The sequence below is a fragment of the Panthera uncia genome, chromosome D4, assembly GCF_023721935.1.
Source record: "Panthera uncia isolate 11264 chromosome D4, Puncia_PCG_1.0, whole genome shotgun sequence".
Taxonomy (NCBI): Eukaryota; Metazoa; Chordata; class Mammalia; order Carnivora; family Felidae; genus Panthera; species Panthera uncia.
The window spans coordinates 91,265,695-91,292,444 of NC_064807.1; the positions used below are offsets into that span (position 1 = coordinate 91,265,695).

At 56.7% G+C, this 26,750-nt stretch overlaps 3 protein-coding genes across 6 annotated transcripts in view; 1 reads left to right on the forward strand and 2 right to left on the reverse strand.

The window, feature by feature from the left end:
- Positions 1-20,284, reverse strand: part of EXD3 (exonuclease 3'-5' domain containing 3) — a 79,365-nt gene extending 59,081 nt beyond the window's left edge. The window contains exons 1-3 of one of the 2 annotated variants that reach the window (XM_049632520.1): positions 20,152-20,284; positions 17,687-17,924; positions 1,261-1,376 (exon numbers count right to left, since the gene is read on the reverse strand). In XM_049632520.1, coding sequence (XP_049488477.1) covers positions 1,261-1,363 — 103 coding nt within the window. In that variant the 5' untranslated portion in view covers positions 1,364-1,376; positions 17,687-17,924; positions 20,152-20,284. Of the gene's footprint in view, positions 1-1,260; positions 1,377-17,686; positions 18,036-20,151 lie in introns of both variants that reach the window. The other variant, XM_049632512.1, reaches the window with a different exon arrangement.
- Positions 5,914-14,867, reverse strand: LOC125924747 (tigger transposable element-derived protein 1-like). Its single transcript, XM_049633540.1, has 3 exons — positions 13,427-14,867; positions 6,775-6,851; positions 5,914-5,973 (listed from the first exon to the last, which is right to left on the reverse strand). Exons 1-3 carry the CDS (start codon positions 14,865-14,867, stop codon positions 5,914-5,916), a joined length of 1,578 nt encoding a protein of 525 aa, XP_049489497.1.
- Positions 20,285-20,320: 36 nt separating the features above from the next.
- NOXA1 (NADPH oxidase activator 1) overlaps positions 20,321-26,750 on the forward strand; it is an 11,841-nt gene continuing 5,411 nt past the window's right edge. For all 3 annotated transcript variants that reach the window (XM_049632526.1, XM_049632544.1, XM_049632535.1), the window contains exons 1-3: positions 20,321-20,857; positions 24,271-24,353; positions 25,320-25,428. In XM_049632526.1, the coding sequence (XP_049488483.1) occupies positions 20,681-20,857; positions 24,271-24,353; positions 25,320-25,428 (369 nt within the window). In that variant the 5' untranslated portion in view covers positions 20,321-20,680. The remainder of the gene's footprint in view (positions 20,858-24,270; positions 24,354-25,319; positions 25,429-26,750) is intronic.

Consider the following 26,750-nt stretch of genomic DNA (forward strand, 5'->3'; position numbering starts at 1 on the left):
GGGGGGCTGTCTGTTCTCAGGGTGGCCTGTCCCTCTGCTAGCTCCAGTAGACCAAGGGTGAGGCCTGCAAGACCCTGGATGGCAGGCGCTGCTCTGCATATCCTCAGACTGAGGCCCAGGTGTGATGCCGGGTGTCACATCAGTACAGGCCCCACCCTACATGCACCCTAAGAGGATGGGCAGACACAGGAGGGCCTGACACACCACCCTGGGTGAGGCCCTGAGAGAAGGAGGGGCCGGAAGATACCCTGTCCCAGACCCAGAGTCCCTGCCCCAGGCCCCAGGTCCCCCAGGCCCCAGGTCTCTGTCTCCCCCCAGACCCTGGGTCCCTATCCCACCAGGACCTGGGTCCTCGCTCCTGTCTCTGGTTGGCTCAATGGGCAGAGGTGACCCCCAAACTGATGACCCAGTTTGGAGGCTGCTGTGGGGAACATCTGGAGACCATGGCTGCTCTGAACAAAAGAGGCAAGCCGGACTCTCAGGGTGGAAATGAGAAAACAGTCCACATCCAGGGCCACCTTTGCTGACCACATCCAGGGCCACCAAGCTGAAGATGCCTCCCTTCCCCACGGAGGAGCTTCCGTGCCCAAATAGGCCCCTCATCTCCGGTCAGGACCCGGGGCCAATGCCCTGCACTGTCCTCTTCCGCCCCTGGGCGCAGGGCAGGAATACCCCACGGGGTTTGGGGCTCCTGTGCTTGGAGCCTGGCCCGGGCCCCTGCTTTTCAGACACATCCCGGTTCCCTTCCCGCTCCTTCTTGGCAAGATGGATCAAACGCCCATGTGTGGAGCCCAGAGACTGTGCATGTCGAGCCAGGACTCAGAGAGACAGCCGTCCTTCCCAAGTGCCCCCACACACGCCTGAGTGTCTGTCCGGTCCCGCAGTCCTCCTGGCAGCCCGCAAGCAGGTGGCCAGCAGGCAGCCCGCCCTGGGACAACCAGGCCACGCCGCTTATCCTCGAGAGCCGGTGGCGCCCTCCCCGGCGCAAAGAGAGGCGCCTACCTGCAGCCCTCGAGACAGGACGGCGGCGCTGCCGTGCTGTGTCGCCTGCACGCTCGCACCCGCTCCCGGGGCGGCCTCGCACAAGGCCACAGCACGGGATGCCTTCCCCCAAGGTGCCTACCTGGTGCACACACGTACCCCATACCCGGACAGACCTCCCCCGCCACACCCGCTGCACGCGCACCCCGCACGCGCACCCACGCCTGGCCCTGCCACGTGCAGCCAGCCGCACTCAGGGCCGTGGGCGCGCAGACTCACCTGTGCAATGGCGCTCGCCGCCAGTGGAGTTGCCAGGGTGGTCTGTGTCTCCAGCGGCGGGGTCGCCGGCAGCGGGGTCGCCAGGAGGGTCTGCCGGGTCCATCCTCAAGGCGGCGCTGGGGAAGAAAGCGGGCAGCTTGAGGAGTGAGGCATCGGCGGAGAGAGACAAGTAGCACCGCGCGCCAAGGGCCCGCCTCTGTGGTCCAGGTGCAGGGGCCCAGGCGCCCTCGGCTCCACCCGCCAGCTGGCCTCAGGGACGGGCTCGCCACGAGGAGCCGGGAGCCAGCCCACACAGGCACACGCACCGCTAACCGACGCCGCCCGGCAACAAGCCGTTACGTCCACGACGCACTTCTCCACGTTTCTGGAGATTAGCCTGTTCTCCCTCCTCTCCTCTGTGCCCAGGAGGCCGTACAAAGACTTCGTCTCCATTCACGGTCGTTTCCTTGCACCACAGTAACGCCTGCATGGCCGACCGCGTAAACCCCAAATCCTCACACGGGCACGGGAGGGGAGACCCACTGTGCTCCCTACTCCAAACTTCCTACCCAGAGGAGCTGTGCTAGCTATGCCCTTGGATACTTTCATTTATCTTTCTAAAGAATATGTTGATGTGGTTATTCCTTCAGTTTCAGTCTTACCTGTGATGGACCAACCTCAAGGGAAGAATTCACTATCGTCCCCCAGCACCGCCTGCATACCCCACAACCTCCTGAAACGGTTCTGAGAGAGTCTTCCTTTGGCTCACCATTTATAGAAGCCATGAGTACAACTCTGTAAATACTATCCCCAGCTGAGCCACATGGGGACTACGGTTATTTCTCCTTTCTTGCAGGGTTTGCTCCAGACTTCTGCTCTGGTCACGTGGGAGGGCTGGCACTGACGCAGCCCTCTCACTGCAAACATCAACTGGACAACACAGTCGAGGCAGCTGATTCTGGACAACAGGCCACACACAACCGTGCTTCCCGACAGCAGGACAATGCCCGAGGAGGGCCCCAGGATGACCGCCTCCCACCGAGGGCAATCCCCCAGCCAGGACCACTGATCTGGAACCCAGGGAGCACAGCATTCCACCAAGTGGAGGAGGTGGCAGGCCATCTGCGGGGCAGCGCACCGGCAAGAGGGGCGGTTGAAGCAGCCGGGAGTGTGTACGAGCGACGCAGGATCTCCACGGCTCCCAGAAACAGTTGCCTTGGGGCTGAGACCGAAACAGAGACACTAGCAGTCAAACAGTGCTAGACACATTAGACTCCAGCCCAGACAACACTGCAGCATCTAGCCAAGACTCCAGAAAGACCAGGCCTTGGTGCTATGCCTAGAGTGAGCCCCACTCCTGACCTGCCCTGCCAAAATCCAGAACCAAGCCCCGGTAAAATCCACAATGGAGCACTTTGCAGGTTGAGTCCCACTAACACAAAGACCCATCCTCACGAAATGCCAAGCCATGCTCGCCTGTTCAAGGTAATCAGCTAGAAATTAACTGCCTACTAGAACAAAGGTCAACGTTCTTCAGAGGAAGATAACAGAATCCAGAGTTGCTGCGATGCACCATTCACAACGTTTGGTACATGATATGAGAATCACAAGATCTACCCAGAAACAGGAAAATATGGCTCATAATCAAGGAGAAAACATTACAAAAAACAACAATAACGAAACAAACCCAAAAAATAGAAACCAACTCCACGTGGCTCAGATGATGGGTTTATCAAAGACTAACACAACTGTCGTAAGTGTATGCAAAGAATGAATGGAAAACATGTCCAAAAAGTTAAAGGAAAACATGGTCATAATGAGTAAACAGACAAAGGAAAATGGAAATTACTTGAAACTATATAAAGGAACTAAATGGCAATTCTCTGATAAAAAGTATAATAGCTGAAATGAAAAATTCACTGATTGGGCCTGACAGTGGATTGGAGATGGCAGGTGAATTGGGGGATTTGAAGACAGATCACTAGAAATCATCTTATGTAAAGAATGGGGAAAGGGAATAGATCAAAGAACAAACTGCACTGCTGGATGCTCTACATTGCCATCATTAATGGGACTCTGACAGAATTCCAACACCTCTCTCCACATGTTTAAACAATCCTGGAAGTCTATCACTTGTTCTTAAAGACATCCCTTCTCAAGCCTCTGTCCTCTGTCTCAGTCTGGACAGCCAATCTCCAGCCCTGTGCCATAGCTTCCACCCCGAGACTCCCATTCTCTTCCTCTCCCGGTGCCTCCTGCGTTTCTGGACTTCCAAGTCCTCACCTTCCCCAGTTTTCCTCTGGTTTTGAGGAGCACATTCTCCAGCATCTTCCTGAGAACAATCGCAAAGAAGCACATTTAACAAGGCTTTGGTTGTCTGCAAGAGTTTTCCCTGGGCCCTTGCTCCCGGCTGGAAGTCTGGCTGTGTGTGGGCGGCAGGTGATGGCGATGGCCCTCCACTGCCTTCTAACTCCCAGTGCTGGTGCCAAGAGGTCTGCAGCCACCTGGCTCCCCACTGTATGCAGGACGCTTGTCTCCTCCTCCCGAGGCACCCTCCCTTCAAGCATCCAGGGTCTCAGCAGGATGGATGGGGTGGAGTCCATCGGGTATGCTTATGTCCCTCAGTTCTGGGACATGTCTTTTATTTTCCTTGACAATGTCCTGGCCTCCCTGTCCTCCGTCCTGTCCCGGAAGTGCTCTTAGATACTGAGCTTCCTGGAAGAACCTCTATTTTTCTTATCTCTCCTCTTCTGTGCCTTTGGGGAAGGTTTCCTGAACTTTATTTTTTAAAATGCTCGTTGCATTATTCATTTCCGCTATCAAAATTTCATTAATCAAGAACTCTTTCTCTTCTTACCCCAGAGGACCTCATGACTCAGTCTTTGTTTTCATACACATTCTTCTGTATCGACGCCCTTTTTCCTGCTTACACAGTGACTGTCTTTCCTCTCAGAAGCTTTTCTCAAGCGTCTGGAGACCACTGCTCATATTCAAGAGTGAGGCACTGAACAGCCGCCTGGGGGCTGAGCAGAAGCCAGTCCTTGGTGCGGGTACACTGGGGGCCTGGGAGACCAGGGCCCAGAAGTCTCTCGCCTTAGCCGGTCTGTCAGGAGGGAATGCTCCCTCCTCACCTGCAGACGGGCACTCGGCTGCCACCGCCCAGGTCTCCGAGGTCAGGGTCTGACCCCTCCACTTGAAAACACCCCCAAGACCCTGGTTCCAGTCTGGAGCCTCCCTGGGCTCGGGCCAGGACGGGGTCACCCCTCTGCCTCAGGCTCCAGCTTTCTCAGGCTGTTAGTCACCCTGCTTTCCATCTCCTCCCCTTGTCTTTTCCGTTAAGCACTTTTGCCTTTAGTAAAAAGGCAAAACTGTCCTTTTTAAATGCCTTTACCATCATTTTTTTTTAATGTTTATTTATTTTTGAGACAGAGAGAGACAGAGCATGAATGGGGGAGGGGCAGAGAGAGAGAGGGAGACACAGAATCGGAAGCAGGCTCCAGGCTCCGAGCCGTCAGCCCAGAGCCCGACGCGGGGCTCGAACTCACGGACCGCGAGATCGTGACCTGAGCTGAAGTCGGACGCCTAACCGCCTGAGCCACCCAGGCGCCCCTTTACCATCATTTTAATGGGACTCAAAAGAGGCTGGGGTAGGCAGCCACCACCCAGTCTCTGTGGCTCTTGGCCGGCAGGCAGGCGTCTCTGCTATAAACCCAGCTCCTGCAGAGCTCACGCTCTGTTCACAGTGCTGCCGTATGTCTCACTACTCTCCTAAGTGTTGTCGCACCCAAGTCCACAAATGATGTCGGCCTGCACGGTTCTCTTCTTGGAACACCTGCCCCAGAGGTGTGCACATCTCCTACCACAGCTCAGATGAATGGATGCCCGGCCTGGGCTTCTCACCAGGAAAGAAAGGGAGAGACGGGACTACAGGAGGGGGTGGTCCTCACGGCGAGCTTACAACCCCACCCCACCCACAGACTGGCCTCCGGGGGTGGGGGGATGCCTTTCCTAGGGTGGCCAAAGCAAAGCACCACAAACGTGTGGCTTAAACCACAGAAATCTAATCTCTCTCAGTTCTGGAAAAGGGAAGCCAAATATCAAGGTGTCGAGGCCTCTCTCCTGGGTGTGAACGCGGTCGTCTTCCCCCTGTGTCTTCCTTCTGTGCATGTCTGTGTCCTGATCTCTTCCCACAAGGACACCACTCAGAGTGGATGAGGGCCCACCCTAATGACTTCATTTCATCTTAATGAGCTCTGTCAAGATGCTGTCTCCAAATACGATCACATTCTGAGGTGCTGGGGTTTAGCGCTTCAGCATATGAATTTTTAGGGGGACACAATTCAACCACAACGGGGGCTAGACACCCCTGATGCTTCCCCACGTTTGGTTCCGAACCGGTCAGAGCACCCTCGGACACTAAGGGACCACATCCGGTCTGACTTTCCACCAGAGCCAGAGGGATTGCCGTTCATTTGCGTGTGAGAAAAAGGGGGTCATCTGGGACTAAACCTGGGTTTTCTTCCAGCTCTTTCCCTGCACCACCGTTCACTTTTATTTGTTTTTAACTGGCTTTTTACTATTTATAAAGGCAATTATGCATATTAGTAGAGTATTTGGAAAATGAAATAAGCTTGCAAATTTTGAAAAATTAATGCAAAGGAAAGCTATTAAAAGCTACAGTCGTGTGCTGTTCACCTCCTGGCCGTTGCCCCGACGCTCCGGGTGCCAGCCTCCCTGCCGAGACACGTGGTCAGGGTCAGCGCTCCCGCCGCGTGCGGCAGCCCTCCTCCCCTCCTGGTGCTGGGTGCAGGATGGGCCCTCATGCGGTGACAAGGAGGGACAGGCGCCTTCCTGCAGGTCGGGGTTGTGCCGAGTTACTGCGCCCCCGACTCGCCACCCCTGCCACGCGCACTGCACACGCTGGGTACAGCACGCTCCAGGCACAGGCTCCCACGCCCCAGGGCCCCTCCTTCTCCTCACAATAAACCATCCTGTCTCCTACCTAACTCAAGAAACAGAAGGACTCACAGCAGGAAGACGCTTTAGGGACAGCTCTCACTTTAACGTAGCACAATCATAATTTCTCTCTATTGTGGGTTTCCTCCTGGATCTTGTTCCGAAATCATGTTAAGGTGGCTCAAGTCCACAATAAACGCCAAATGTGCCAAACCAGAAGATCCTGAGGGCTCCGCTCCAGCCTGCAAGACCAAAGCATCTCCCAGACAGCGGCTACCCTTGCACCTGCCCCACCTTGACCGTGGCCCACCCCGTGCCAGACCCCGCCCACACCCCAGACCACCTTGACCCACCTCACACACCTGCCTGACCCTGGCCCTCAGCCCTCCCCCAGCCCTGCACCCCAACCCCCCCTTCCCACACCTGGCCTTGCCCCTGACCCCGCCCCCAGACCCAACCCGCCCCGCCAGACCTGCTGCCTGGAGGCCTCCTTCCTCCTGCACCACAGCAAGCAAATCAGGGGGACAGAGACTCGTTCCCACAGCACACTCTCTTTGGGGGTCTCGGCCACCCCTGTACCTGCACCCCTGCACACTGGCCGGGCCCCATGGGGCACATGCACAGGTGTTCCTCCAGGCCCATGGCCAGGCTCTCCGCTGGAAGGAGCAGCAGGAGCTGGGGGCTCTCCTCGTTTGTCTGCTCGTCTCATATGTAGCCAACGTGCCACCTTCGTCCCTCACGGTCTTTCCCCCGTGACACCTGCCGGGTCACAGTCTCCCGCCGATCCACCTGTCTGTTTACTGCTGTCCCTTTCCTGGGAGTCCCCACAAAGCTGGGTGCTGAGGGGGCAGTCCGGTGCCACAAGTGCCTTCGTGGGCTGTGCCAAGGAGACCTCTCAGGCCCCTGTGGCCTCAAGAGGGAGGGGAACTCTCGGGCCTAGCAGACGGCCCCCACGAGGGGAAGCTGGAGACCGTCCAGGTCCTGTGGGCCCCTCCCTGAGGAGGCACCAGGAGCCCCGCCCATTTCTTCCCCTGGTCAGTCCTTCAACCCTGGTTCCTCCCTGGACTAATTTGGAGCAGCCTCCAGGCCTCAGCAAGGCCAAGGCCCTGGCCTGGCTTCTCCATGGCGTCAACACCGTTGTTTCTAGAGCCCTCGACACCTCATGGCATGTGTAGCACGTGTGCAGAAGGGCCTCTTAGGCAGGGTCCTTCCACACCACGCCCCACCCAAGCAAGCAGCAACCCCCCAAGGGCAGCGTGAGCCCCTGGGGCCACGTCCTGTGCCTGCATTCCCTGGACACAAGGATGGGGGTGGGGAGGAGCAAAGAGCATGATGTGGGGGGCGGGAGTTCCCCCCAGGGTACAGAGTTCTGGCTCAGCACCCTTCTGTCCACCGTCCAAAAACACAGGGCCAAGCACCCACCACCTGCATGACCGAGAGCCATGTGGGTGGTTTAAATAAACCCCAAATGGTGGCTCCTCCCCCTGGCCTCTGTCTCTGGGTCGACTGCAGGCAGGTGCCCTGCGCTGCCCTCTGAACTGCAGGCCACTCTGACAGCTGCTAGAAGGGTCTCAGAGGGAGGCCGAGGGCTTGCCACGCGTCCTGTCTAAAGCCCTCCTTCAGGCACAGCCAGGCCCCCAGGCCACCCCCTCTCTTTGGCTATCCCCACCCTTGTGTGGTCTGAGGGGCTCCTCTTTAAAAAGGTAGAGCTGGGGCTCCTGGGTGTCTGAGTCAGTTCAGCATCCCACTCTTGATTTCAGCTCAGGTCATGACCCCAGGGACGTGGGATCCAGCCCCACACTGGGCTCTGCGCTCAACGTGGAGCCTGCTTGGGATTCTCTCTCTCTACCTCTCTGCCCCTCCCCAACTCATCCCCCCCTCCACCTCTCAAATAAATTTAAAAAAGGTGGAGCCCCAGTCCAATCAGAATTATAATAAAGACTAGCATCGGTGCAGGGCAAAGGTTCCTCTGACCCCTTCAAGTCAGGTCACCAGAGGAGGAAGCCTGTCCTGCAGACCAAGTGTGGTCCATCCATGCCTCGTGGTCAGGCTCTTTCCACGCCGCATACAGCACAGACTGCCATGACCCCGACGACCTCCTTTGCACTGCAGCCACCCGCTTCGCCGGTGAGCCCAGGAAGGAGGCAGATGACCAAATGGCCCTTTTGAGGGAGGGGCCTTTTTCTAGTGGAGAAACCCCTACGACTCCAAGATTTGCCACAGGCTCTCTTCCCCTTTTCTCTAAGTAGCATAGCACCCAGCGTCTGGCCACCCAGAGGCGGGCAGTGGGCTCCGTTCACAGGCCAGTCCCAGGACAGGTAGACGGACCTACCCCCTCCTCCTGGAGAAAGGACCGAGGCCACAGAAACTCCGCTCAGCTCTCATTACACAACCTTTGTTCTGTTCCCGAGCCCTGGACAAAGTACAGCAACACACTGAAACCCATGTGCTTCTGAGAATGAAAACAGCTGGCAGAGACCAAGTTCAAGTTCACCCCACGACAGACTTTTTTAATTGACCTCATTTTAAAGTGAAAATTAAAAAATCTGGAGTCCAAATCATCTTTAGCTGGGAATGTGGTTCTGGGTTTGCAACCCACGCCACAACCAGCAGGCCTTCCCACGGATGGCCTTCCAGGAGCCCACTGGGGTGAGCGGCTCCTGGCAGTTTGAGAACTTCTTTTTAAAATGAACGGTCAAAATGTGCAACTCATTTAAGCACCATGTATTTTTCTGAAAGGCGGCTAACCTGAGCCAGGTTCTTGCCGGGTACCCTGCAGCACAACAAAACATCTGCCTCAAAGAACCCACTCACTCCAGAGGCCCTGCTCCCTGGCCCCTGCTCCACACCTGAGTGGGAAGCCCCTGGCCCAGCGGCAAACCCGGCAGCAGGAGGGCGTGGGCCAGGTGGCCTCCTCTTGACAGCTGGCCCAGGAGAGCCTACCTGACAGCCACACAGGCCCGCCAGGCCCCAGCAGATGTGAAGCGGAATAAAGGAACCATCCTTTTACGTGGAGCCAGACAGCCAGCAGGGGGAGCCCTCAGCCCTAGCGTTCTGCGCCAGCCGCACACCCAGCAGCAAGAGAGTCACCTGTGCGTGCGTGCACACTACTTTAGCTGGGGCCTCATTCACCCCTCAGCAGGAAGGACTCGGCCAAGGAGAAGCTGCCGGCACCCTGAGCCCTCCCTTCCTCCAAGGGGTTTCCCTTCCATGCAGTGCCTCACAACTGTCTCCTTTTTCTCTGTAAAGTAACCTTCCTCTCCTTTGTCCTCCAGACTTGCCTGTGGCTTCGTCATGGCTTGCTCGTCCCGAATCGCAAAGCCTCTGCCATTCCCGTGTAAGCCCATTTTGCTGGCAAAACAACTGGCTGTCTAATTATCGGGGTCGACACAAGCCATGTCCAGTGTTTGCTACAGGTTCCCGATGCTCTGGGGCGCACCGACCAAGCAGGACCCAAGGCCTCCCGAAACCCTGCCCCTCGGCCACGCCCCAGCCACCCTCCCAGCAGTGTTGTCTCCTCCAGGCAGAGCCCGCTGGCACCCTGCACAGTTCAGGCTGGGGTCCCGGCCCAGCCGCACGGTGAAGTGGGCAGCCTGGGGCAAGTGAGGGCATGGGAACCACAGAGCGAGTGTGGCTGACACACGCACAGCCCTGGCTGTGACCTGGCTGTCTCGTCACCTCTACAGGAGGGAGAGCAGCGCGGGGCCCTGGCTTGCTCTGAGACGGGCCGGGAGGCACATTCTTCCAGCTGGTGGTCTCTCTGCGTAGAGGCCACATGCGTGGGAGGAGCACGGCAGCAAAGCCTGAGACCTGGCTGGAAGCCCAGAGGGCCAGGCTCCTGGCCAGGACAGGACAGCATGGAGCAGACACTTCACGGTGTGTCCTGACCTAAAGCTGCCCTCCAAGCCTCCCAGAAAGGTGGGAAGTAAAGGAAAAGGTCAGAAGTTAAAAGAACCCGGAAGGAGCTACGTGGCTGGCTGAGAGTCCAATGCGGCTGGCTACTGGCTTGAGCCTTCTGCCTGTCTGTCCCTCCGTCCCAGGAGAACAAGGCCAGGGGGCTTCCTGCGGCCACAGAGCACGATTCTCTCCACACTGTGGTCACTGAAGTGACTTTAAATGTCACCAAAGCACTCTCGTGTGAACGCCAAGTCATGGTCCCTTCACCACTTTCCTATAATGCTTTCTGCAAACAGGGGGCGCCGCTGTGTGGCCCCCTCTCCAGGTGAGTCCTGTGCCCTTTATCACAGGGGTGGCCGAGGCCGAGGAGGGGGTGACCACGGAGCTGCCAGCTCCCAGGCTCCACTGCCCGAGGCAGCCTCACTGCCGGGGGTGCCAGAGCCCTGGACTCCTCCTGGCGCCCCCTACACGGTGCCCAGCCCCCCACGCGGCACCCAGCCTTCCCAGGCCCTATGGGTGGCAGCCCCCGCCCGTGTTACCCATAAGACATGCGGCAGGAATGCCGAGGGGCCGTCAGAGGGTCATCAGCTGGCACCAGCCCTGGAGCCCCCGAAGCCGTAGGCCTCATGGGGGAGGCCCCTGAGGCCTGGAGTCCCTGTCTCCTCCCAGCCCTGCCCCGCCCCCCACCCCCCCCACCACCATCCAGCAGGTCAGCTACGCCCTACTTTTCAGTGCAAAATGTACCTGGCGTAAGGCATCAAATGTCTCTATACTGATCTCTTATACCGATTACAGGTGGGAACGGTGATATTCAGGGAACACTGGACTTAGGAAATGAAAATTAATTTCCTCTCCTGGGGCACGTGGGTGGCTCAGTCGGCTAAGCGTCTGCCTTCAGCTCAGGTCATGACCTCACGGTTCATGGGTTCAAGTCCCACGTCAGCGCAGAGCCCACTTCAGAGCCTCCGTCCCCCCCCCTTCTCTGCCTCTCCTGCACCTGCACTCTCTCTCTCAAAAATAAACATTCAGAAAAATTAACTCCACCCCCCACTTTTTTTAATGTTTTTTAACAGAAGCTCTATGCCAACGTGGGGCTTGAACTCACAACCCTGAGATCAAGAAATTCATGCTCTACCAACGGAGCCAGCCAGGCTCCCTGGACCAGAAAATTTAAAAGCACATGTGTGATTCACACATTTCTGCTGGGTCTTCATTGGGTAAGCAGCCGGCCAGACAACAGGGGACCTGGAGGTGCCTGGCCGCCTCCACAGAGATGGGCACCGGGCCCAAAGGCACCACTCTGCACAAGAGCATCGGGATTCACCCTGCCGTCCCCAAATTCCAAATGCCAGTGGAGCTGGGGTCGCCACCCCAGACACATTTGGGCGTCCAGCCTGGACCCTGAAAACTGGGGCCACTCAGGTCTGTTTTGTTAAAGGAGAATGCTAATTTGAAAGCCATTTCAATTCGTTTTCAAACTGAATCAAATGTCCGGGCACACAGCTCAGTGATTTTTAAAAAGTTTTATTTATATGATACACATACTATGAAATCTACCCCTTTAAAGTGCACAACTCGGTGTTTTGGTATATTTAGATAGGAGAAAACATCGCCGCTACCTAATGGCAGTACGTTTCCATCACCCCAGAAAGACCACCCATTAGCAGTCGCTCCCCATTGGCCCTCTCGGTGGCAACCACAAATCCACTTTCTGTCTCCTGGGATTTGCCTGTTTTAGACACTCAAAGAAAAGGGGTCATATGATACACGGCCTTTGCCTCTGGGTCCTGCAACCCAGCACGCTGCTTTCAAGGCTCATTCACCTTGTAGCACTGCTGGCACTTACTCCTTTTCACGGCTGAACAATATTCCACGGCACAGCCGGACCACACTCCTCTGTGGACGGACATCTGGGTTGTTTCCACCTTGTGGCTGCCGTGGACGTTTGTGCGCGGATGCCGTACGTGGAGGTGTGCCGTCATTTCTCTGAGAGTAGAGTTGCCGGGCTGAGTGGAGCTGATTCGCTGGCTGAGAGGCGGCCGGACTGCTTCCCTCCACGGCGCACGAGGGGCCCAATTTCCGCACATCCTTGCCAACGTTTGTTGGTGTCTCTTTTATTCTGTCCGTATCCGTGGGAGCGACTTTTAACTTACTGGTTTAACTTCAGGCCGTTCCTTTCTTTAAAAATTAAGACTGCCAATTTGAAATACAAGAAGGTAACTTTTCCGAGATACCACGAGGGGTCCAGGTACAACTGCTGGCGTGTGCCTCTCTGGCCGCCGCCGTGGCGGGTGCTGATTCTGGGCCGGAGCGGTGCCCTTCCGCACACTCACGACCATGTGCACATTGTCAAGACCGAGCGGGGTCTAGGCCGGCATGTGCAGCTCAGGGAGGAACCGGCTCCTCCAGAGTCCCGGCTGGGGGCCCTCACAAGAGGAGGCTCTTCGGGGACCCTTTCCCATGGGGCGCAGGCTGCGGCACGGCCCGGGGGCAGGAGGCAGAAATCACTGGCCCCAGAGTTCAGCTGGGCTTTCCGGCTCCACACCTGCTCTCGTGAGGGCCTCCTAATATCCAACAACGGGGCAGAAGTCCTATGAATGATGAATGGCTACTGAAAAAAGACATTTTACAAAAACATCTAATGTCACGGGAAACAAAGTTCTCACAATGTGGCCTAGCGTTGAACCTAACCGAGAGCATCGATGTTACGGCGTGTGCCACAGGACAGCCGGTGGTGTCAGCCCGGGACACGGCACGGACACGAAGGACATGTGGGCCCTGGCAGCGGGGGGGCCGCCTGCCAGTTCTCTGTACAGGAACGCCTTGGTTTGCGAGCATCATTCATTCCGGAAACATGCTTGTGATCCAAAGCACTTGTATATCAAAGTGAATTTCCCCATAAGAAATGATGGAAACGCAGATGATTCATTCCACCACTCAAAAGTGTTCATATGAAGTATAATACAAAATAAAGAAAATACAAAATATAAAGGAAAATCAACAAATTAACCTGCACTGACCTTTGAAAACCTTCGTGGCTGGTGTGAGGGAGACAAGAGAGAGGAGGGTTATTGGGTAGGACGACTTTCATCATCTCTAACGGAATCACTGCTGTCTATTGGCTCCGTGGGATCTCTTTCTTTTCGTGCAACTTTAACACGGAACCTATCCAATGACACTTGCTTTTGCCTCCGTTTGAGGATTTCACGGAAATGGGACATCGCATTGTCGTTAAACAGATTCATCGCTCGCACTGCTACAGCCTTATTCGGGTGGTGCTTTTCTACAAACTTCTGCACTGTTTCCCACCTTTCACACATCTCCCTAATCTCACTTGAAGTGAGGGACTCCTTGGCCTTTTTCTCCCCTGCAGACGAGATCTCCCCCATAACCTCTTGCTGCTGCTCGTGATGCAGACCCATCAGTTCGTCGGTGGTCGGCTCCCGGCCACGCTCCTCCACCGGCTCCTGACTGTCGTCCTCATTCACCTCCAGTCCCCTGGTCTTCCCCAAGGACACCGTTTCACCGACAACTGGCGGCTGCTGTTCATGAGCAAGCCCCTCTAAGTCAGGTGCAAGAACACAACCGGGCCACAGTTTTCTCCAAGCAGAATTGAGGGTTCTCTTGGTGACCCCGTCCCAGGCTTTATCGATGATCTGGAGGCAGTTCACGATGTGGAAATGATTTTGCCAAAACTCTCGGAGGGTAAGGTCTGTTCCTTTGGTCACCTCAAAGCATTGCTGAAATAGCGCTTTGGTGTAAAGCTGTTTAAAGTTTGAAATGACCTGCTGATCCATGGGCTGGAGGACTGGAGTGGTGTTGGGAGGAAGGAACTTGACCTTAATGAACTCGAATTCCTCCAGCAGGTCGTCCTCAAAGCCTGGAGGATGAGCAGGGGCATCGTCCATCACCAGCAAGGCTCTGAGCGGCAGATTCTTCTCCAAAAGGTACTTCTTCACTGCAGGACCGAAGGCCTCGTTGACCCACTCGACGAACAAGATACGAGTGACCCAAGCCTTGCTGTTGGACCTCCACATGACGTTTAACTGGCTCTTCTGCACCCTGCATTTCCTGAAGGCTCGTGGGTTCTCGGAATGGTACACGAGCAGGGGCTTGACTTTGAAATCCCCACTCGCGTTGGCGCAAAACAAGAGGGTGAGACGGTCTTTCACGGGCCTGTGACCAGGCACCGCACTCTCTTCTTCCGTAATGTGCGTCCGCTCTGGCATCTCTTTCCAAAACAGCCCCGTCTCATCGCAGTTAAAAACTTGCTCCGGCAGGTAACACTCGGAAGCCATGAGCTTCTGGAACTCGGCAGCGAACACCTCCGCTGCCTTAGCGTCCGAACTCGCAGCCTCTCTGTGCCTCACAACACTACGGATGCCGCTTCTCCTCTTAAAGTTATCAAACCATCCCCTGCTTGCTTTGAAGCCTTCTTCGTTTTCTGTTGACGTACCTGGCAGTTTACTTACGAGGTCGGTGTACAAGGCCTTTGCCTTCTCACAGATAAAGTTCTCGGTCACGGTGTCACCTGCCAGCCGTTTCTCATTTATCCAAACCAGAAGCAACTTCTCTACATCTTCCAGAACACGTGGCCGTTGCTTTGATATTCTCGTGACTCCTTTCGCTGCATCTAGCCCCCTTATTTCTTCTTTCTTCTTTAATATTGTGCAAATGGTTGACGTAGACTTCTTATAAAATCTTGCAATTTCGGCCACTCGCATCCCTCGTTCGTACTTCTCGACGATTTCCTTCTTGACTTCCACCGTGATCATCTCCTTCTTCCTGCCTTTCTTTTCAACCTTTCTCTGCATGGGGGCCATTGCAAACGTTCACACAGATGCTGATTACAGCACAGTATTAACAAACTCTTGTCATAGACTGTATTTAATGGAACCGGCAATAAGGCAGCAGAGGAAAGGGTCTCTATCTGCAGGCAGCCTGACCTAGAATGAAGCAAAGCATTCCTAAGCTTACTCTTGTCTGGAAAAGCAAAGGACTGTCCATTGGTGCTTTGAAGTGACAAAAATACACCAGTGCCGGTTGTGGGCACCTTGTAACATTCTGAAAAATCACGGATATCTGCCAAACACCACAGCCTGAGACCAAACATCCAAGCATGGAAGACGATCACCCACAATCCCACAGAGAGAGAGAGAGACAGAGAGAGAGAGAGAGAGAGAGAGAGAGAGAGAGAGAGAGAGAAAGAAGAACCATTGGCTCAGTTGTGATCACGTGACGTTCGGCGTTCTGTACTACCTGTATTGCAAGACATGGCTCATTTATCAAGTTAAAATTTATTAGAGATGTTTGCTCATCTTGTGGAACACTCGCAGAACAAGTTACAATCCAAGGTTTTACTGTATTTTCTATTTTAACTTTTTTGTACTTGCTAAATATTCTACCATGAACACACTCCACTTTATATTCACAAAGAAAAGAAAACCACAAATGGTATCTTAAAAGTTAAAATAAACTATAAAGGAATCTTAGCTGCAGAAAGGAGACGGGGCCACCGTTCACTCCTCCATGAGCCCCCCGACAGGCCGCAGGGGCGGTGGCCATTTCCCACTGGACACCAGGTCCTCTCCCCACGGCCCTCGCTCTGCTGGACGGCTTTAAGCCCTCATCACCGGTGATCTGCGGCTGGCAAACAGACCGCCCCAAACTCAGTGGCTCAGAACAGAAAAAACATCCTGCCCTGGTCGCCAGGGGTCAGGCACTTGAGGCAGCCTGGCCCAGTGGCCCTGTGTGAGGGTCTCTGGCGGTCACAGCTGGAACAAGGCAGGGGCTGCGCTGTCTCGAGGCCCAGCTGGGGCTGGGGGCTCACGCAGGCTGGGGGCACACACCCGTGCGTGGCAGGAAGCTGCCAGCCCGGTGCCCGCGTGGCGGGAACTTTGCAGCCCGCTGCGTCCCTGCTGCTCACCACCTGCTCCAATTTTCTGTTTCTTCTCAGGTGTGTTTGCATAAGGCATCGATTTCTTGAGGTTTTCCCATTTACGACCGTGGTGCCAGTGTGGACGCAGAACATCTGCGCTTCTCATTAAGCCTGAGTGTTGTCTCACTTCACTGGTTTCCCTCTATCTCGTCAGGAGTTTATTTCATCGTTTGTTTTTCAAGAACTGGTGTTTGGTCTTACTGATTTTATTGTTTTAATTGAGACACTGACTTTTTTTTTTTTTTTAATTTACTTTATTTTTAAGTAATCTCTACACCCAACACATGGCTCCAACTCACGACCCCGAGATGCAGCGTCGCACGCTCGGGCCAGCCGGGCGCCCCGTCTTACCAATTTTATACTTTCTGATTTAATTAATTAATTAGTTAATTAATTAAGCTTTTCTCTTAATTAACTCCCTCTTCTTCCTTTTGGTTTCTTCCCTTTGCTTTTTACTTTTTTGGGCATGATTTCCTTCCTTTTGACTAAATACGGGCTACTTGGATTTGCCTTTTCCTCCGAACGGCTCACAGATATTCTGCTTCCTTCCGACCTCCAGAGCTGCTGTGCTGGCCTGGCTCCGTCCTCTGCAAACGGCCGTCACCGCCCTCTGGGACCCCCTCCGACCGGCCCCTCATCCTTGGATTTCGATTCAGCCCTGCATGTCTCAAGGTGTCACCCACTAGCTCGCTCACCTACTTCCTGCACCATAAGCTCTTTCCTTTCTCACAGGCTGTTCTACCAGAGTCACGGGGCGTAACGTGACGGTGTCGGTCGGCCCGAGGGCTCTGAGCCTTGCCCCTTTCTCGCTTCCCCCGCAGACAGCGGGCCATGCCTTGTGGTGGCCATGGCACAGGGTCCCCCACCGCCGCGAGAGGGTCTCATGTGTGGCCTGGCCCAGACACCCACCGTGAAGGGCCGCGTGCAGAAACTGGCTCAGAGACCGGTGGCGGCTCGTTCTGCGTTTGAAACCACAAGGCGAGGAACCGGCGCTGGCTTCGGCCTGAGAGTAGAGGGGCGCGTGAGGGCGCGTCGGTGCTGCCGGCCCAGGACTCCCATCGCCCAGAGGATGAGGGTCTGCCCAGCACGGAGTCCTGCAGGAGCGCTGACACGTTCCCTGTTCTACAGCCTCAACCGTGCACCTGAAAGGAGAGGAGTCTTGAGGCGCTTCCTGCGGGCACGGCTTCCCTGTCACACAGGCGGTCTCGGCCACCAAGAAGAGCACCCCGCAGCGGCCTGAGCTCTTCCTCGTCCCTCTGGTTTTCCTTCAACGTTTCCTGGGTGGTGGAGGGCGAGGTCCTCGGCGGAACTGGTGGCTTTGAGAGACGTGGTGCCCTGCGGCGGGTGCCTCCTCGCTGACCCCAGGAAGGGCCGGGTCTCAGGAAGCTGATTTCTAACACCACGCATTCCAATCACACCAAGACTATTTTTATTTCCTGAGGGAAAAATCTTATTTTTCTTTCATTTTGTCTTGGAAAGTGCCCAGTTTTTAAAGGAAAAAAAACAAACAAACCCGACCTCTTTGTATTGGGCTAAAACCAATTCCTGCCCGTTTCTTGGACATTCGTGCTCCAGAATTAACCACAGAGAAGCACCGCCCTCCTCTGCAAATAAGTTCCAGCACCATGCCGACCTCTATCTGAGTCATGCTCTTACCTGAGGAAATGGTTCCCTTTTCTGGACTCTTCTACTGAGGCAGGAACTGTGTGATCCACACAACCTTAGCGGGTCTGCCCGTAAAGCTGACAGGGAGGCAGCTGGTGGCGGCAGGAGCCTGGGCGGCCTCCCCTCCGACGCCACAGCCACTGCACGTCTGGGGAGGGTGCCAGGGCCCCCTGCAGAGGCCAGCTTCAGACCGGTCCTCAGGCCGCGGCCGCTCCAAACGCTGAAGCACCTACTTGGAACAGATTTTAGCAGATGTAAGTTTTCGAAACAACATGTCAGCAGCTGAATTTCAGAGCTGGAAGAATCTTAGGCTCAGTAATCACTCCAACTTTCAGGGCATCTGTAAAACAGAAAAACCTGTGATTGAATCCTTCTTTAAAAATGGTTTTATATTAAGAATTTATTTTGAGATACACACGCAGTTCTGAGAGAAAGAGACATCTCATACACCCTTTATCCAGTTCTCAAGACGTTACCACAGTCAAAATCATAATGAGGGACTGACACCGACTCAGTCAAGTTATAGAACGTTCCACCCCACAGGACCCCCCCAGGGTTGCCCCTTTATAGCCACCCCCACACCATTAATCTGTTAGCGGCCCCAAGCAACCACTAACCTCTCCGCTTAGATCATTTGTCACCTCTAGAAACGTATACAAATGGGATCAAAGTATGCGATCTCTGCCCACTCAGCATGCCCCTGAGCCTCCTTCCCCAAGCTGTGTGTGCCCACCGCCCATCCCTCGTCCACGTGTGGGTGCGAGTCTGCCTAACCGTTCGCCCACTGGAGGACAGCTAAGTTGTTTCCAGTTTGGGGCTTCATGAACAGAGCTGCGGTGAATGTTAGGGTATGGTGACAGGCACAGGGATGGGACTTTTTTCATCTTTTTATTATGGAAATAGAGAAGTCCAGAAAAGAGCCATGTGGCAGGTGCCCAAAGGCAATTCAAACAGTGGGACCACTGGGGAGCGAGGGCACAGAAAGGCCAGGCCAGAGCCCAGGGGAGGCAGGAGGGGCAGCGGGGGGGCTTGGGGGACCCGGAGGGGGTCATGTCCCTGAGGCCAGGGGGAGGATGAGCCATGCCCAGGGAGGAGGTTACTAGTGACCCTGACAGGTCTGCAGGAAGGCCACCCAGAGGCGGTGTGGGAGCAGCACGGTGGGAAAGGGAACCAGTGCTGCCGCCCACCTCCAGGCCAGCAGGACGGGGAGCCTCAGCCCCCACTGGGGAGGAAGCAGGTCCTCGGGGGCACAGGTGCCCTTCCAAGCACATCACAGGCGATGTCTGTGAGTCGTCACAGCGCTCTGCCAGGCCAGGACTCAGCGCTCCCATTCCTCAGGTAAGGAAGTCTATAGGGTCAGAGAGCTGGACCAGGATCACCCAGGGAGGAGACTCAGCCATAACGGAGCAGAGTAGGACCCAGGGTGTTCTCTTATGTGCATGAAAGGACAGAGCCTGTCTACGGGAGCATTTCTGGGGTTGGGTGTTGTGATGGCTCATTTTGTGTCACCCTGGCAAAGCCGTGGTGTCCACATGTTTGGTCAAACACAGTCACAGTTTGCTGTGAAAGCATTTTTTATATGAAATTAACATGTACAACAGTAGACTTGTCCTAAAGCAGATGACCCTCCCTAACGTGGGTGGGCCTCATCCAGTCAGGGGAAGGCCTTAAGGGAACAGAGTGAACTCTGCCCCCAGACTCAAGTTGAACCCTGAGCTCTTCCCTGGCTCTCCCGCAGATTTTGGATTTTCCAGCCCCCACAGCTGCTCAAAGTCAATCCATCTCTCTGTACACCTGTTGGTTGTTTCTCTAACACAGGTGTGAAGGATGTGACAGCAGGTAAGACCTGTATGGGAGTGTCGGTAGGGACGTGTGCCCCCGAGAGGCTGGGGCCCCTGCAGGGAGAGGCTCCTGGCCCCGGAGGGCCTCCACTTTCTAGTGAATGAGGTTGTGCAGGGCACAGGGCAGGGGCTCCGCCTGCCACAGGGGTGGGTTGGGCTGGGTTAGTCCTGCCCTCTGAGCCTCCATCTGGGGCAGGGACAGGGAGCACAGGACCGACGGGCCCCAGAAGAGCCACTGGCACGTCACCACGACCTGGTTTTCCACGAGTGAGACTCGGGGCCTCCCCCCGAGTTTCCCCCCGAAGTTGAGCGAGGGTGAGCGCGGGCCGCCGCCGTGGGAGACCCCAGACCACCGTGGCCCGCCCCCGGCCCCAGGACCGGCCCCCGCGGCTCTCCCCTCCCAGCGGAGCCGGAACGACGACGCCTTCGCTCCTCGCAGACTCGGTCCGCGGGCTGGCGGGGACAGGGGCCGCAGTGGAGGACCCACCCCCACCACCTTCAGGGCCGGCCAGGCCGCCGGCTCGGCCACAGCCCCGCTCGGCCCTGCCTGGCTCCCCGCGCCCCTGCAGACCCCTAGACCGCCCCACCTCGGCCCGCGCCCGGGCGGTCTCTCACCTGAGCCCGCGGGGTCCGCCCGGAACCCTGGCCCGGCCGCGGCGGTAGCGGCAGGCCCGGACGGCTTTCCCCGGCGCACCGAGACCCACACTGCCGGAGGCGCCGCGGGCTGCGGAGAGCGAACTCGGGGAGCTCCGCACGGAAGTCCGGAGGGGCGCGGCATAAGCGGGGGGCGGGGCCGGATGCAGAGGGGCGGTCCCTGCGGGGGCGGGGCCGTGGGGAGGGGCGGGGCCGCTCTGCCGCGAGAGGGCGCTCTGGGCAGCAGGAGGCGTGGCGCACCCGCGGCTCGTGGACTCCGCGCGCTCCCAGCGCCGCGTCCCGCCCGGATACCCTGCCGGCCTCGGAGTGGGGGCCCCACTTCCCCACGCTAGTCTCCCGACCCTGAAGGCCCTGCGTCGCGGCCCTCGGCCCGCAGTCGTCCCGCCGGACCCCTCGCGGGACCCCCACCGCCGCCGCCGGCCGCGCCCGCCGCGCTCCCGCCCGGAAGCGCGGACTTCCGCCGCACGGTCCCGCGGGTGTCCACGCCGCCATGCCCTCTCTCGGGGACCTGCTGCGGGAATGGGACCGGGGCGCGCAGGCCGTAGCGCGCGGGGACTGGGACTGTGCCCTGCGCCTCTTCTCGGGCTACCCGGAGCCGTCCGCCAGGATGTGCTTCAACGTGGGCTGCGTGCACCTGTTGGCCGGGGACCCGGAGGCCGCGCTGCGGGTGAGCCGGGGGCCTGACAGCCGGGCGCCCCCAGGGTTGGTCGCGGAGACCCCACCTCTTGGGGAGGCTGTTCTCTGGCCCTGGGGAACCTTACTTACCTTGCTCCGGGTCAAGGAGCGGTGCGATAAAGACCCAGCTACAGGGATGAGCCCGGGGTCCCCCCCCCCCCGCCCTTCTTCCTGATAGTCACCTGGGGATGTCCCCCCAGGGTTCCGCCTCAATGAACACCTGAAGCAGGTGGGAACTGTGTGATCGGGGGATCCCACCAGAACCGAGTCTGGGCCATGATGGAGGCGCTGGGCTCCCTCACCACCTCCACTAGGTGATGACCACGTGCCACACTCCCCAGTCAAGGAGAAAGGCCGGGGCTCTTGCTAGTGGTTCAGGTGCTCACGGTCTAACATATCCGGAAGTAGGCTCGAGGCTGGATCTTGCTTGGAGGGGACTTACCTGCTTCCCGAGGTGTAGAGCTTAGAGCAGGGGACTTCATCAGATGCCTGTGGCAATGGCAAGGAGATGAGGTCTGTCTCGTCTGATCTGAGTACTTCTGTTTCCCAATCTGTCCCCCAAAACAGAACCAAGACTCAAAAGTGCACACGGGCACACACACATACCTGCCTCTGCGGAGGGGGCAGCACCGAGCCACTCGCCGCCTTTTAAATGCTTTGTGTTCTTTAAAGTGATTCATGTTCCGCAAAAATCCAGCAGCACTCTGCTCATTGTCCCCAAATCTCCCCAGTAAAAAGAAACAGGGTCCTACAGCTGTGGAGACCATCAGTGACAGTTACCTGGAAAATGACACAAATGAAAAGAGAATTAGGTATTGTAGGAGAGTGCCCATGTCAATATCTTGCAAAAATTCACCACGGGAGTTGGGGGGGGGGGCGGGTAGAACTGGGCAAATCTTACAAGGGATCTCCTCTGTCATTCCTTACATCTGCATACAAATCTACAATTCTCAGGAACAATTTCAGTTTTAAAATGTTACCTAAAAACGGGAACACAATCGCTGACAGCAGGTAGTTCAACAGCGAATGGTAGATGTGAGGCCAATCCAGTTATCACTTACTTATAAACTGTGATTTAGCCAGACAGAGGGGCCAGAGGTGGTGAGCAGAAGAATATGGTATTAAATCCTCTACCGAATAGGAGAGGGAGGACTGTGGAAAGACAATAAAATTAAGTAATTAAAGCATGGGCACATTAATTGGAAACGTGGAGATTTTTGAAAGCAGACTGAATTGCTGCGATGAATACAAGTGTCTCTGGGGAGCAGGGCGGGTGAGGAGGGTGTAGAGAGGACTGTGGTCTGTCGATAGGAACCTATGTGAGCCTGATTTGGTTGCTGTTCCTGGCAGGGTGGCAAACAAATGGACTTCTCTGGCACTGAGCGCCCCCCCGCATCAGGGCCTCCGTGCATCCCTTCAACCTTGGGTCAAACCCAGGGCTGCACAAGCCCCCCATTTGGCCAGATTGTAAGAGCATGAAGCCCCTCCGACGGATTGCCTGTGTCTAACTGAGAGCCACTGTCCTCGTTAGGAACAGACAACATCATTTCTGAGTGAGGTGTAGGGAAGAGCTGTGCTTTACACACACACTAAAACTTTTGTTCTTTCTGATTCTAATAGATAAGGAGTGTGTCCTTTCATGAGAACTATCAGAAATAGGGTTGTCATGGACTCTGGGTCTGGAGTTCTTGTCCAGCAAGAAAGCAGACCCAGGATTCAAAGCGGGAGACGACTAATGTCCGGGAGAGGACAAGAGCCCCGAGTAAGGGTTCTTGCTCCATTTTTATTAGGATCAGAAGGCTTACCAACATGGCGATGGACGTGCACAAAGGGACAATGAAACTGCGAACATTAACTCGTGAACGTGAGGGAAAGGGGGTCTTGAAGACATTTGGGGTTAGGGGTTTGGGTTAACACAAAACAAAATCCTGGCTCCTAGCAAAAGGTTGTTTACAGCAGACTTGACTTGTTTACTACCGAAACTGGCCTAGGGGACCAGAAAGACTGAGCAGGCTATCTCTGGGTCAACAAGGCACCTTTCTTTTGCTAATTAGCTCTGCCCTGGGCAACTTCACCAGCAGCGTCTATAGCCCTATTTACCTGTTTACCTAATTTGGTCCTTCCTTCCTGTGAAAGCAGCTTTCTGCTATTAAACTAAGTTGGGGGGCTTTTCCGCCCTGGATACCTAATGTTGTTCACCTCACCTTGGATGTTTTCATCCTGAGAGTCCCTCTTCCTGTGCCTTTGTCCTATACTGGGACCTTTGTCGCACTTTGCCTAATCTCCTTTACCCAAACTTGGGTGCGAACATCCTGTGGCTTTCTAGTTTTTCACGCCTTGTTAACCCATCCTGCAGGCTCAGGGAATTCTGAAGTTTATTCCCCACATAGGATTTAAGTTTTTTTTTTATTTTTATTTTTTTAACGTTTATTTATTTTTGAGACAGAGAGAGACAGAGCATGAACGGGGGAGGGTCAGAGAGAGGGAGACACAGAATCGGAAACAGGCTCCAGGCTCTGAGCTCTCAGCACAGAGCCCCACGCGGGGCTCGAACTCACGGACTGCGAGATCATGACCTGAGCTGAAGTCGGCCGCTTAACCGACTGAGCCACCCAGGCGCCCCTTAAGTTTTTTTTTAATGTTTGAGACAGAGAAAGACAGAGCATGGATGGGGGAGGGTCAGAGAGAGGGAGACACAGAATCCGAAGCAGGCTCCGGGCTCTGAGCTGTCAGCACAGAGCCCGACACGGGGCTCGAACTCACGAACCGTGAGATCATGACCTGAGCCGAAGTCGGACGCTTGACCGACTGAGGCACCCAGGCGCCCCTCCCCACATAGGATTTTAACGTTTTTTTTTGTTTGTTTGTTTTTTTTAATTTATTTTTGGGACAGAGAGAGACAGAGCATGAACGGGGGAGGGGCAGAGAGAGAGGGAGACACAGAATCGGAAACAGGCTCCAGGCTCTGAGCCATCAGCCCAGAGCCTGACGCGGGGCTCGAACTCACGGACCGCGAGATCGTGACCTGGCTGAAGTCGGACGCTTAACCGACTGCGCCACCCAGGCGCCCCCACATAGGATTTTAAAAAGACAAAAATCTTGCATAACTGCATCCCCCAGAGGTAACCATCATTAATGTGCCGCAGTGTTTCCTTTTTTTGTACCCCCTTGTCATTACGGTAAACAGACTGGACCGTGACTGTGTTCTCTGCACCTCGGGAGCTCAGGCTGGTTTAGGTCGTGCCACTGAGGGAAACTGAATGGTGATGCCCTGCATGCAGGCTGTTGTGGGGCCCCGTGAAATTCCTTGGCCCCCCGTCACTGGTCATCTGTCTGGGCTGTATCTGTGACACAGGGGTGATGGAATTGCAGACCTTGGTGATCGGTGGGTGTTTCTGTCCTCAGGCATTTGACCAAGCAGTGACCAAGGACACTTGCATGGCTGTGGGCTTCTTCCAGCGAGGAGTGGCCAGCTTCCAGCTGGAGAGGTGAGCACAGAGGTGTCTCGTTTCTTCTCTGAGGGCCCTTTGTCTCTGCAAAGTCCATTCTTGTGCTCCCCGCCTCCTCTCTCCCCATGGGGCACCTTCTCTTGCCCACCCCCTCCTCCATAGCTTCAGGGAAGCCTGGAAGAGGACACTGTGGTCACGCTGGAGGGGGACACAGGGAACAGCCACACGGTGAGCCCTGTCTCTGTGCTGAGGTTCACAGGGCGCTTTCACGGGCACTTCTTCCTTTGTTTCTCGCCACATCTTTGCTGCAGCAGGGATGGCGGGATTATACCCATTCTGCAGATGAGGAAACTTCGAACAGGGCTGCAGGAATGGTGTGTCCCAGGGCAGGGAGGGGGTTGGGGTCCTCAATGCTCACCTGGGCTCTTTGCACTGTGATCCTTCCCAGAGGAGGAAACCTTCTGCAGGACAGGCCCGGCTTCCCCCTACCCCACCTAGCCCCAGGACAAGCCTCACGGCAGGCAGGCCCCATGCCAGGGCAGGCAGGCTCTGGGGACAGCCTCCTCCTCTCATGGGTCCAGGAGCCTCCTTGGAGGAGATGGGGATTCTAGTGGAGGCCAAGGAGTGTCCAGCCGGTCTCTGCGGCAGGAGGCCCACAGGGTTGGGGGTCCTATGAAGCAGGAGGGAAATGTGGAAGAGGGTCTGGGGTACAGACAGGGGCTCTAGGCAGCAGAGTGAGTGAGGTCCCCAGGAATCAGGACTGGATCCGAGCTGGCATCACCTCACACCCCGGATGTGGTGCCCCCATGCCCCTCACAGCCAGTCTGTCCATGACCCGTGTGTTGGGACTTGAGGGCCCACCATGTGCTGAGGCCTGGGTGACCACCACTGCCCCCTAGCAGGTGTCCCTGGAGCTGGGGTGGTGGGGAGGCTGGGGCAGGGCTTGGCCCCTTTCCCTGCAGCCACTGAGGTCCCCCTCGCTGCTGGCTCCCCCACTGCCCACAGGTTCCAGGAGGCCCTGTGTGACTTCCGTCTGGCCCTGGCACAGCTGAGGGACAACACCGCCATCGACTATACACAGCTGGGCCTGCGGTTCAAGCTGCATGCCTGGGAGGTGAGCTTGCACCGGGAAGTGTGGCCCGCTGGGGCTCTGGGGGTGCTGTCTGCGGGTGGCCCGGGTGGTCCTTCAGGCCCCGTCCTCTGGGTTCCATCCTCTTCTCACTGTCACAGGTGGGGCCGTGTTGACCGAGGCTCCCTCTGGCCACTCTTTCATCCTGAGGAAGCTGGAGGGTAGAAGAAGTTAGAGGCCACCAGGAGTGCTTTGCCCAGGAGAAGGGCAGGGGAGGGGCAGAGAGCAGACAGGTGAAAGGCAGGTGGGGTCAGGAAGCAGCACAGCTTGGCTCTCTGTGGCTGACACCAAGGGAGGGGAGTGGAGAGGACACCGTAGTGCTCCCGGAAACTGGCTGCCTTGCAGCCTTCTCCCAACAAGCGGTGTTGCAAGAAACAAGTCGTGGGAAAGCCCCTCCAGGTGGGGTCCCCTGGCCCAGGGCACTGAACAGTGCAGGGCGGTGGGGGGCGCGGGGAGGAATGGCCTGGCAGTGACCCCCACCTGGCCTTGTAACAGGAGTCTCCAGAGGGCGGCCAGCTGGCTCTGGGGGTGTGGTGTCACCTGGCAGGCCACGGGGACAGAGGGCTGCGCGGAGGGAGTGTGTTGGTTTCTCTTGACGTTGGGCCAAGTTGGGTGGCACTTGCTGCCTCGGTGGCAGCAGCAGGGGCTCAGTGGGGAGGTCGGCTCCCAGGAGCACCAGGCAACTTTGCTTCTGCCCTCGGTATGTCCGGCCGCGGCAGCCTTAACCCAACCCAAACTGTCTGTTAAACGTCTTGTGACACGGGGGTGGGGACAGGGACAGGACAGAGAAATGGGTTCCTTGGACGGCACCCCAGACTCATGCACTGACAGGACAGCACACAGACGAAGGGGCCGCAAAAGGGGTTTGGCCAGATGCAGAATGGGGGTGAGGCAGGCAGAGAGGATGCTTCCCGCTTCCAGAAATCCGCCCCTGATTTTTGGAGCAGAGAAGCGCCAGAGCGATGAACCGCTCCGGATGGGGGGGTCTGGAGAGTGAGGCCTGCCCCGCAGAGCCCCGCACCGGCGCCGCCACGGACCGGCTGCCTAGCCCTGAGCCAGGCTCCTGGGCCAGAAGAGCCCTCGCTGTTGTGGCTCGGGCGGGGGGTGGGGTTGTGGGAGGGGCTGGGGTGGGGCGGGGTCAGCGGAGGGGCTGGGAGTGGGTCCGGGGGAGGGGGTGGGGGACGGGCTGGGGGCCGGGCAGGGGGCCGGGGGTGGAGCCAGGGGAGGGGCGGGGGTGGGGCCGGGGGTGGGGCCAGGGGAGGGGCTGGGGTGGGGCCGGGAGAGGCGCCGGAGGGGAACTGGAGGTG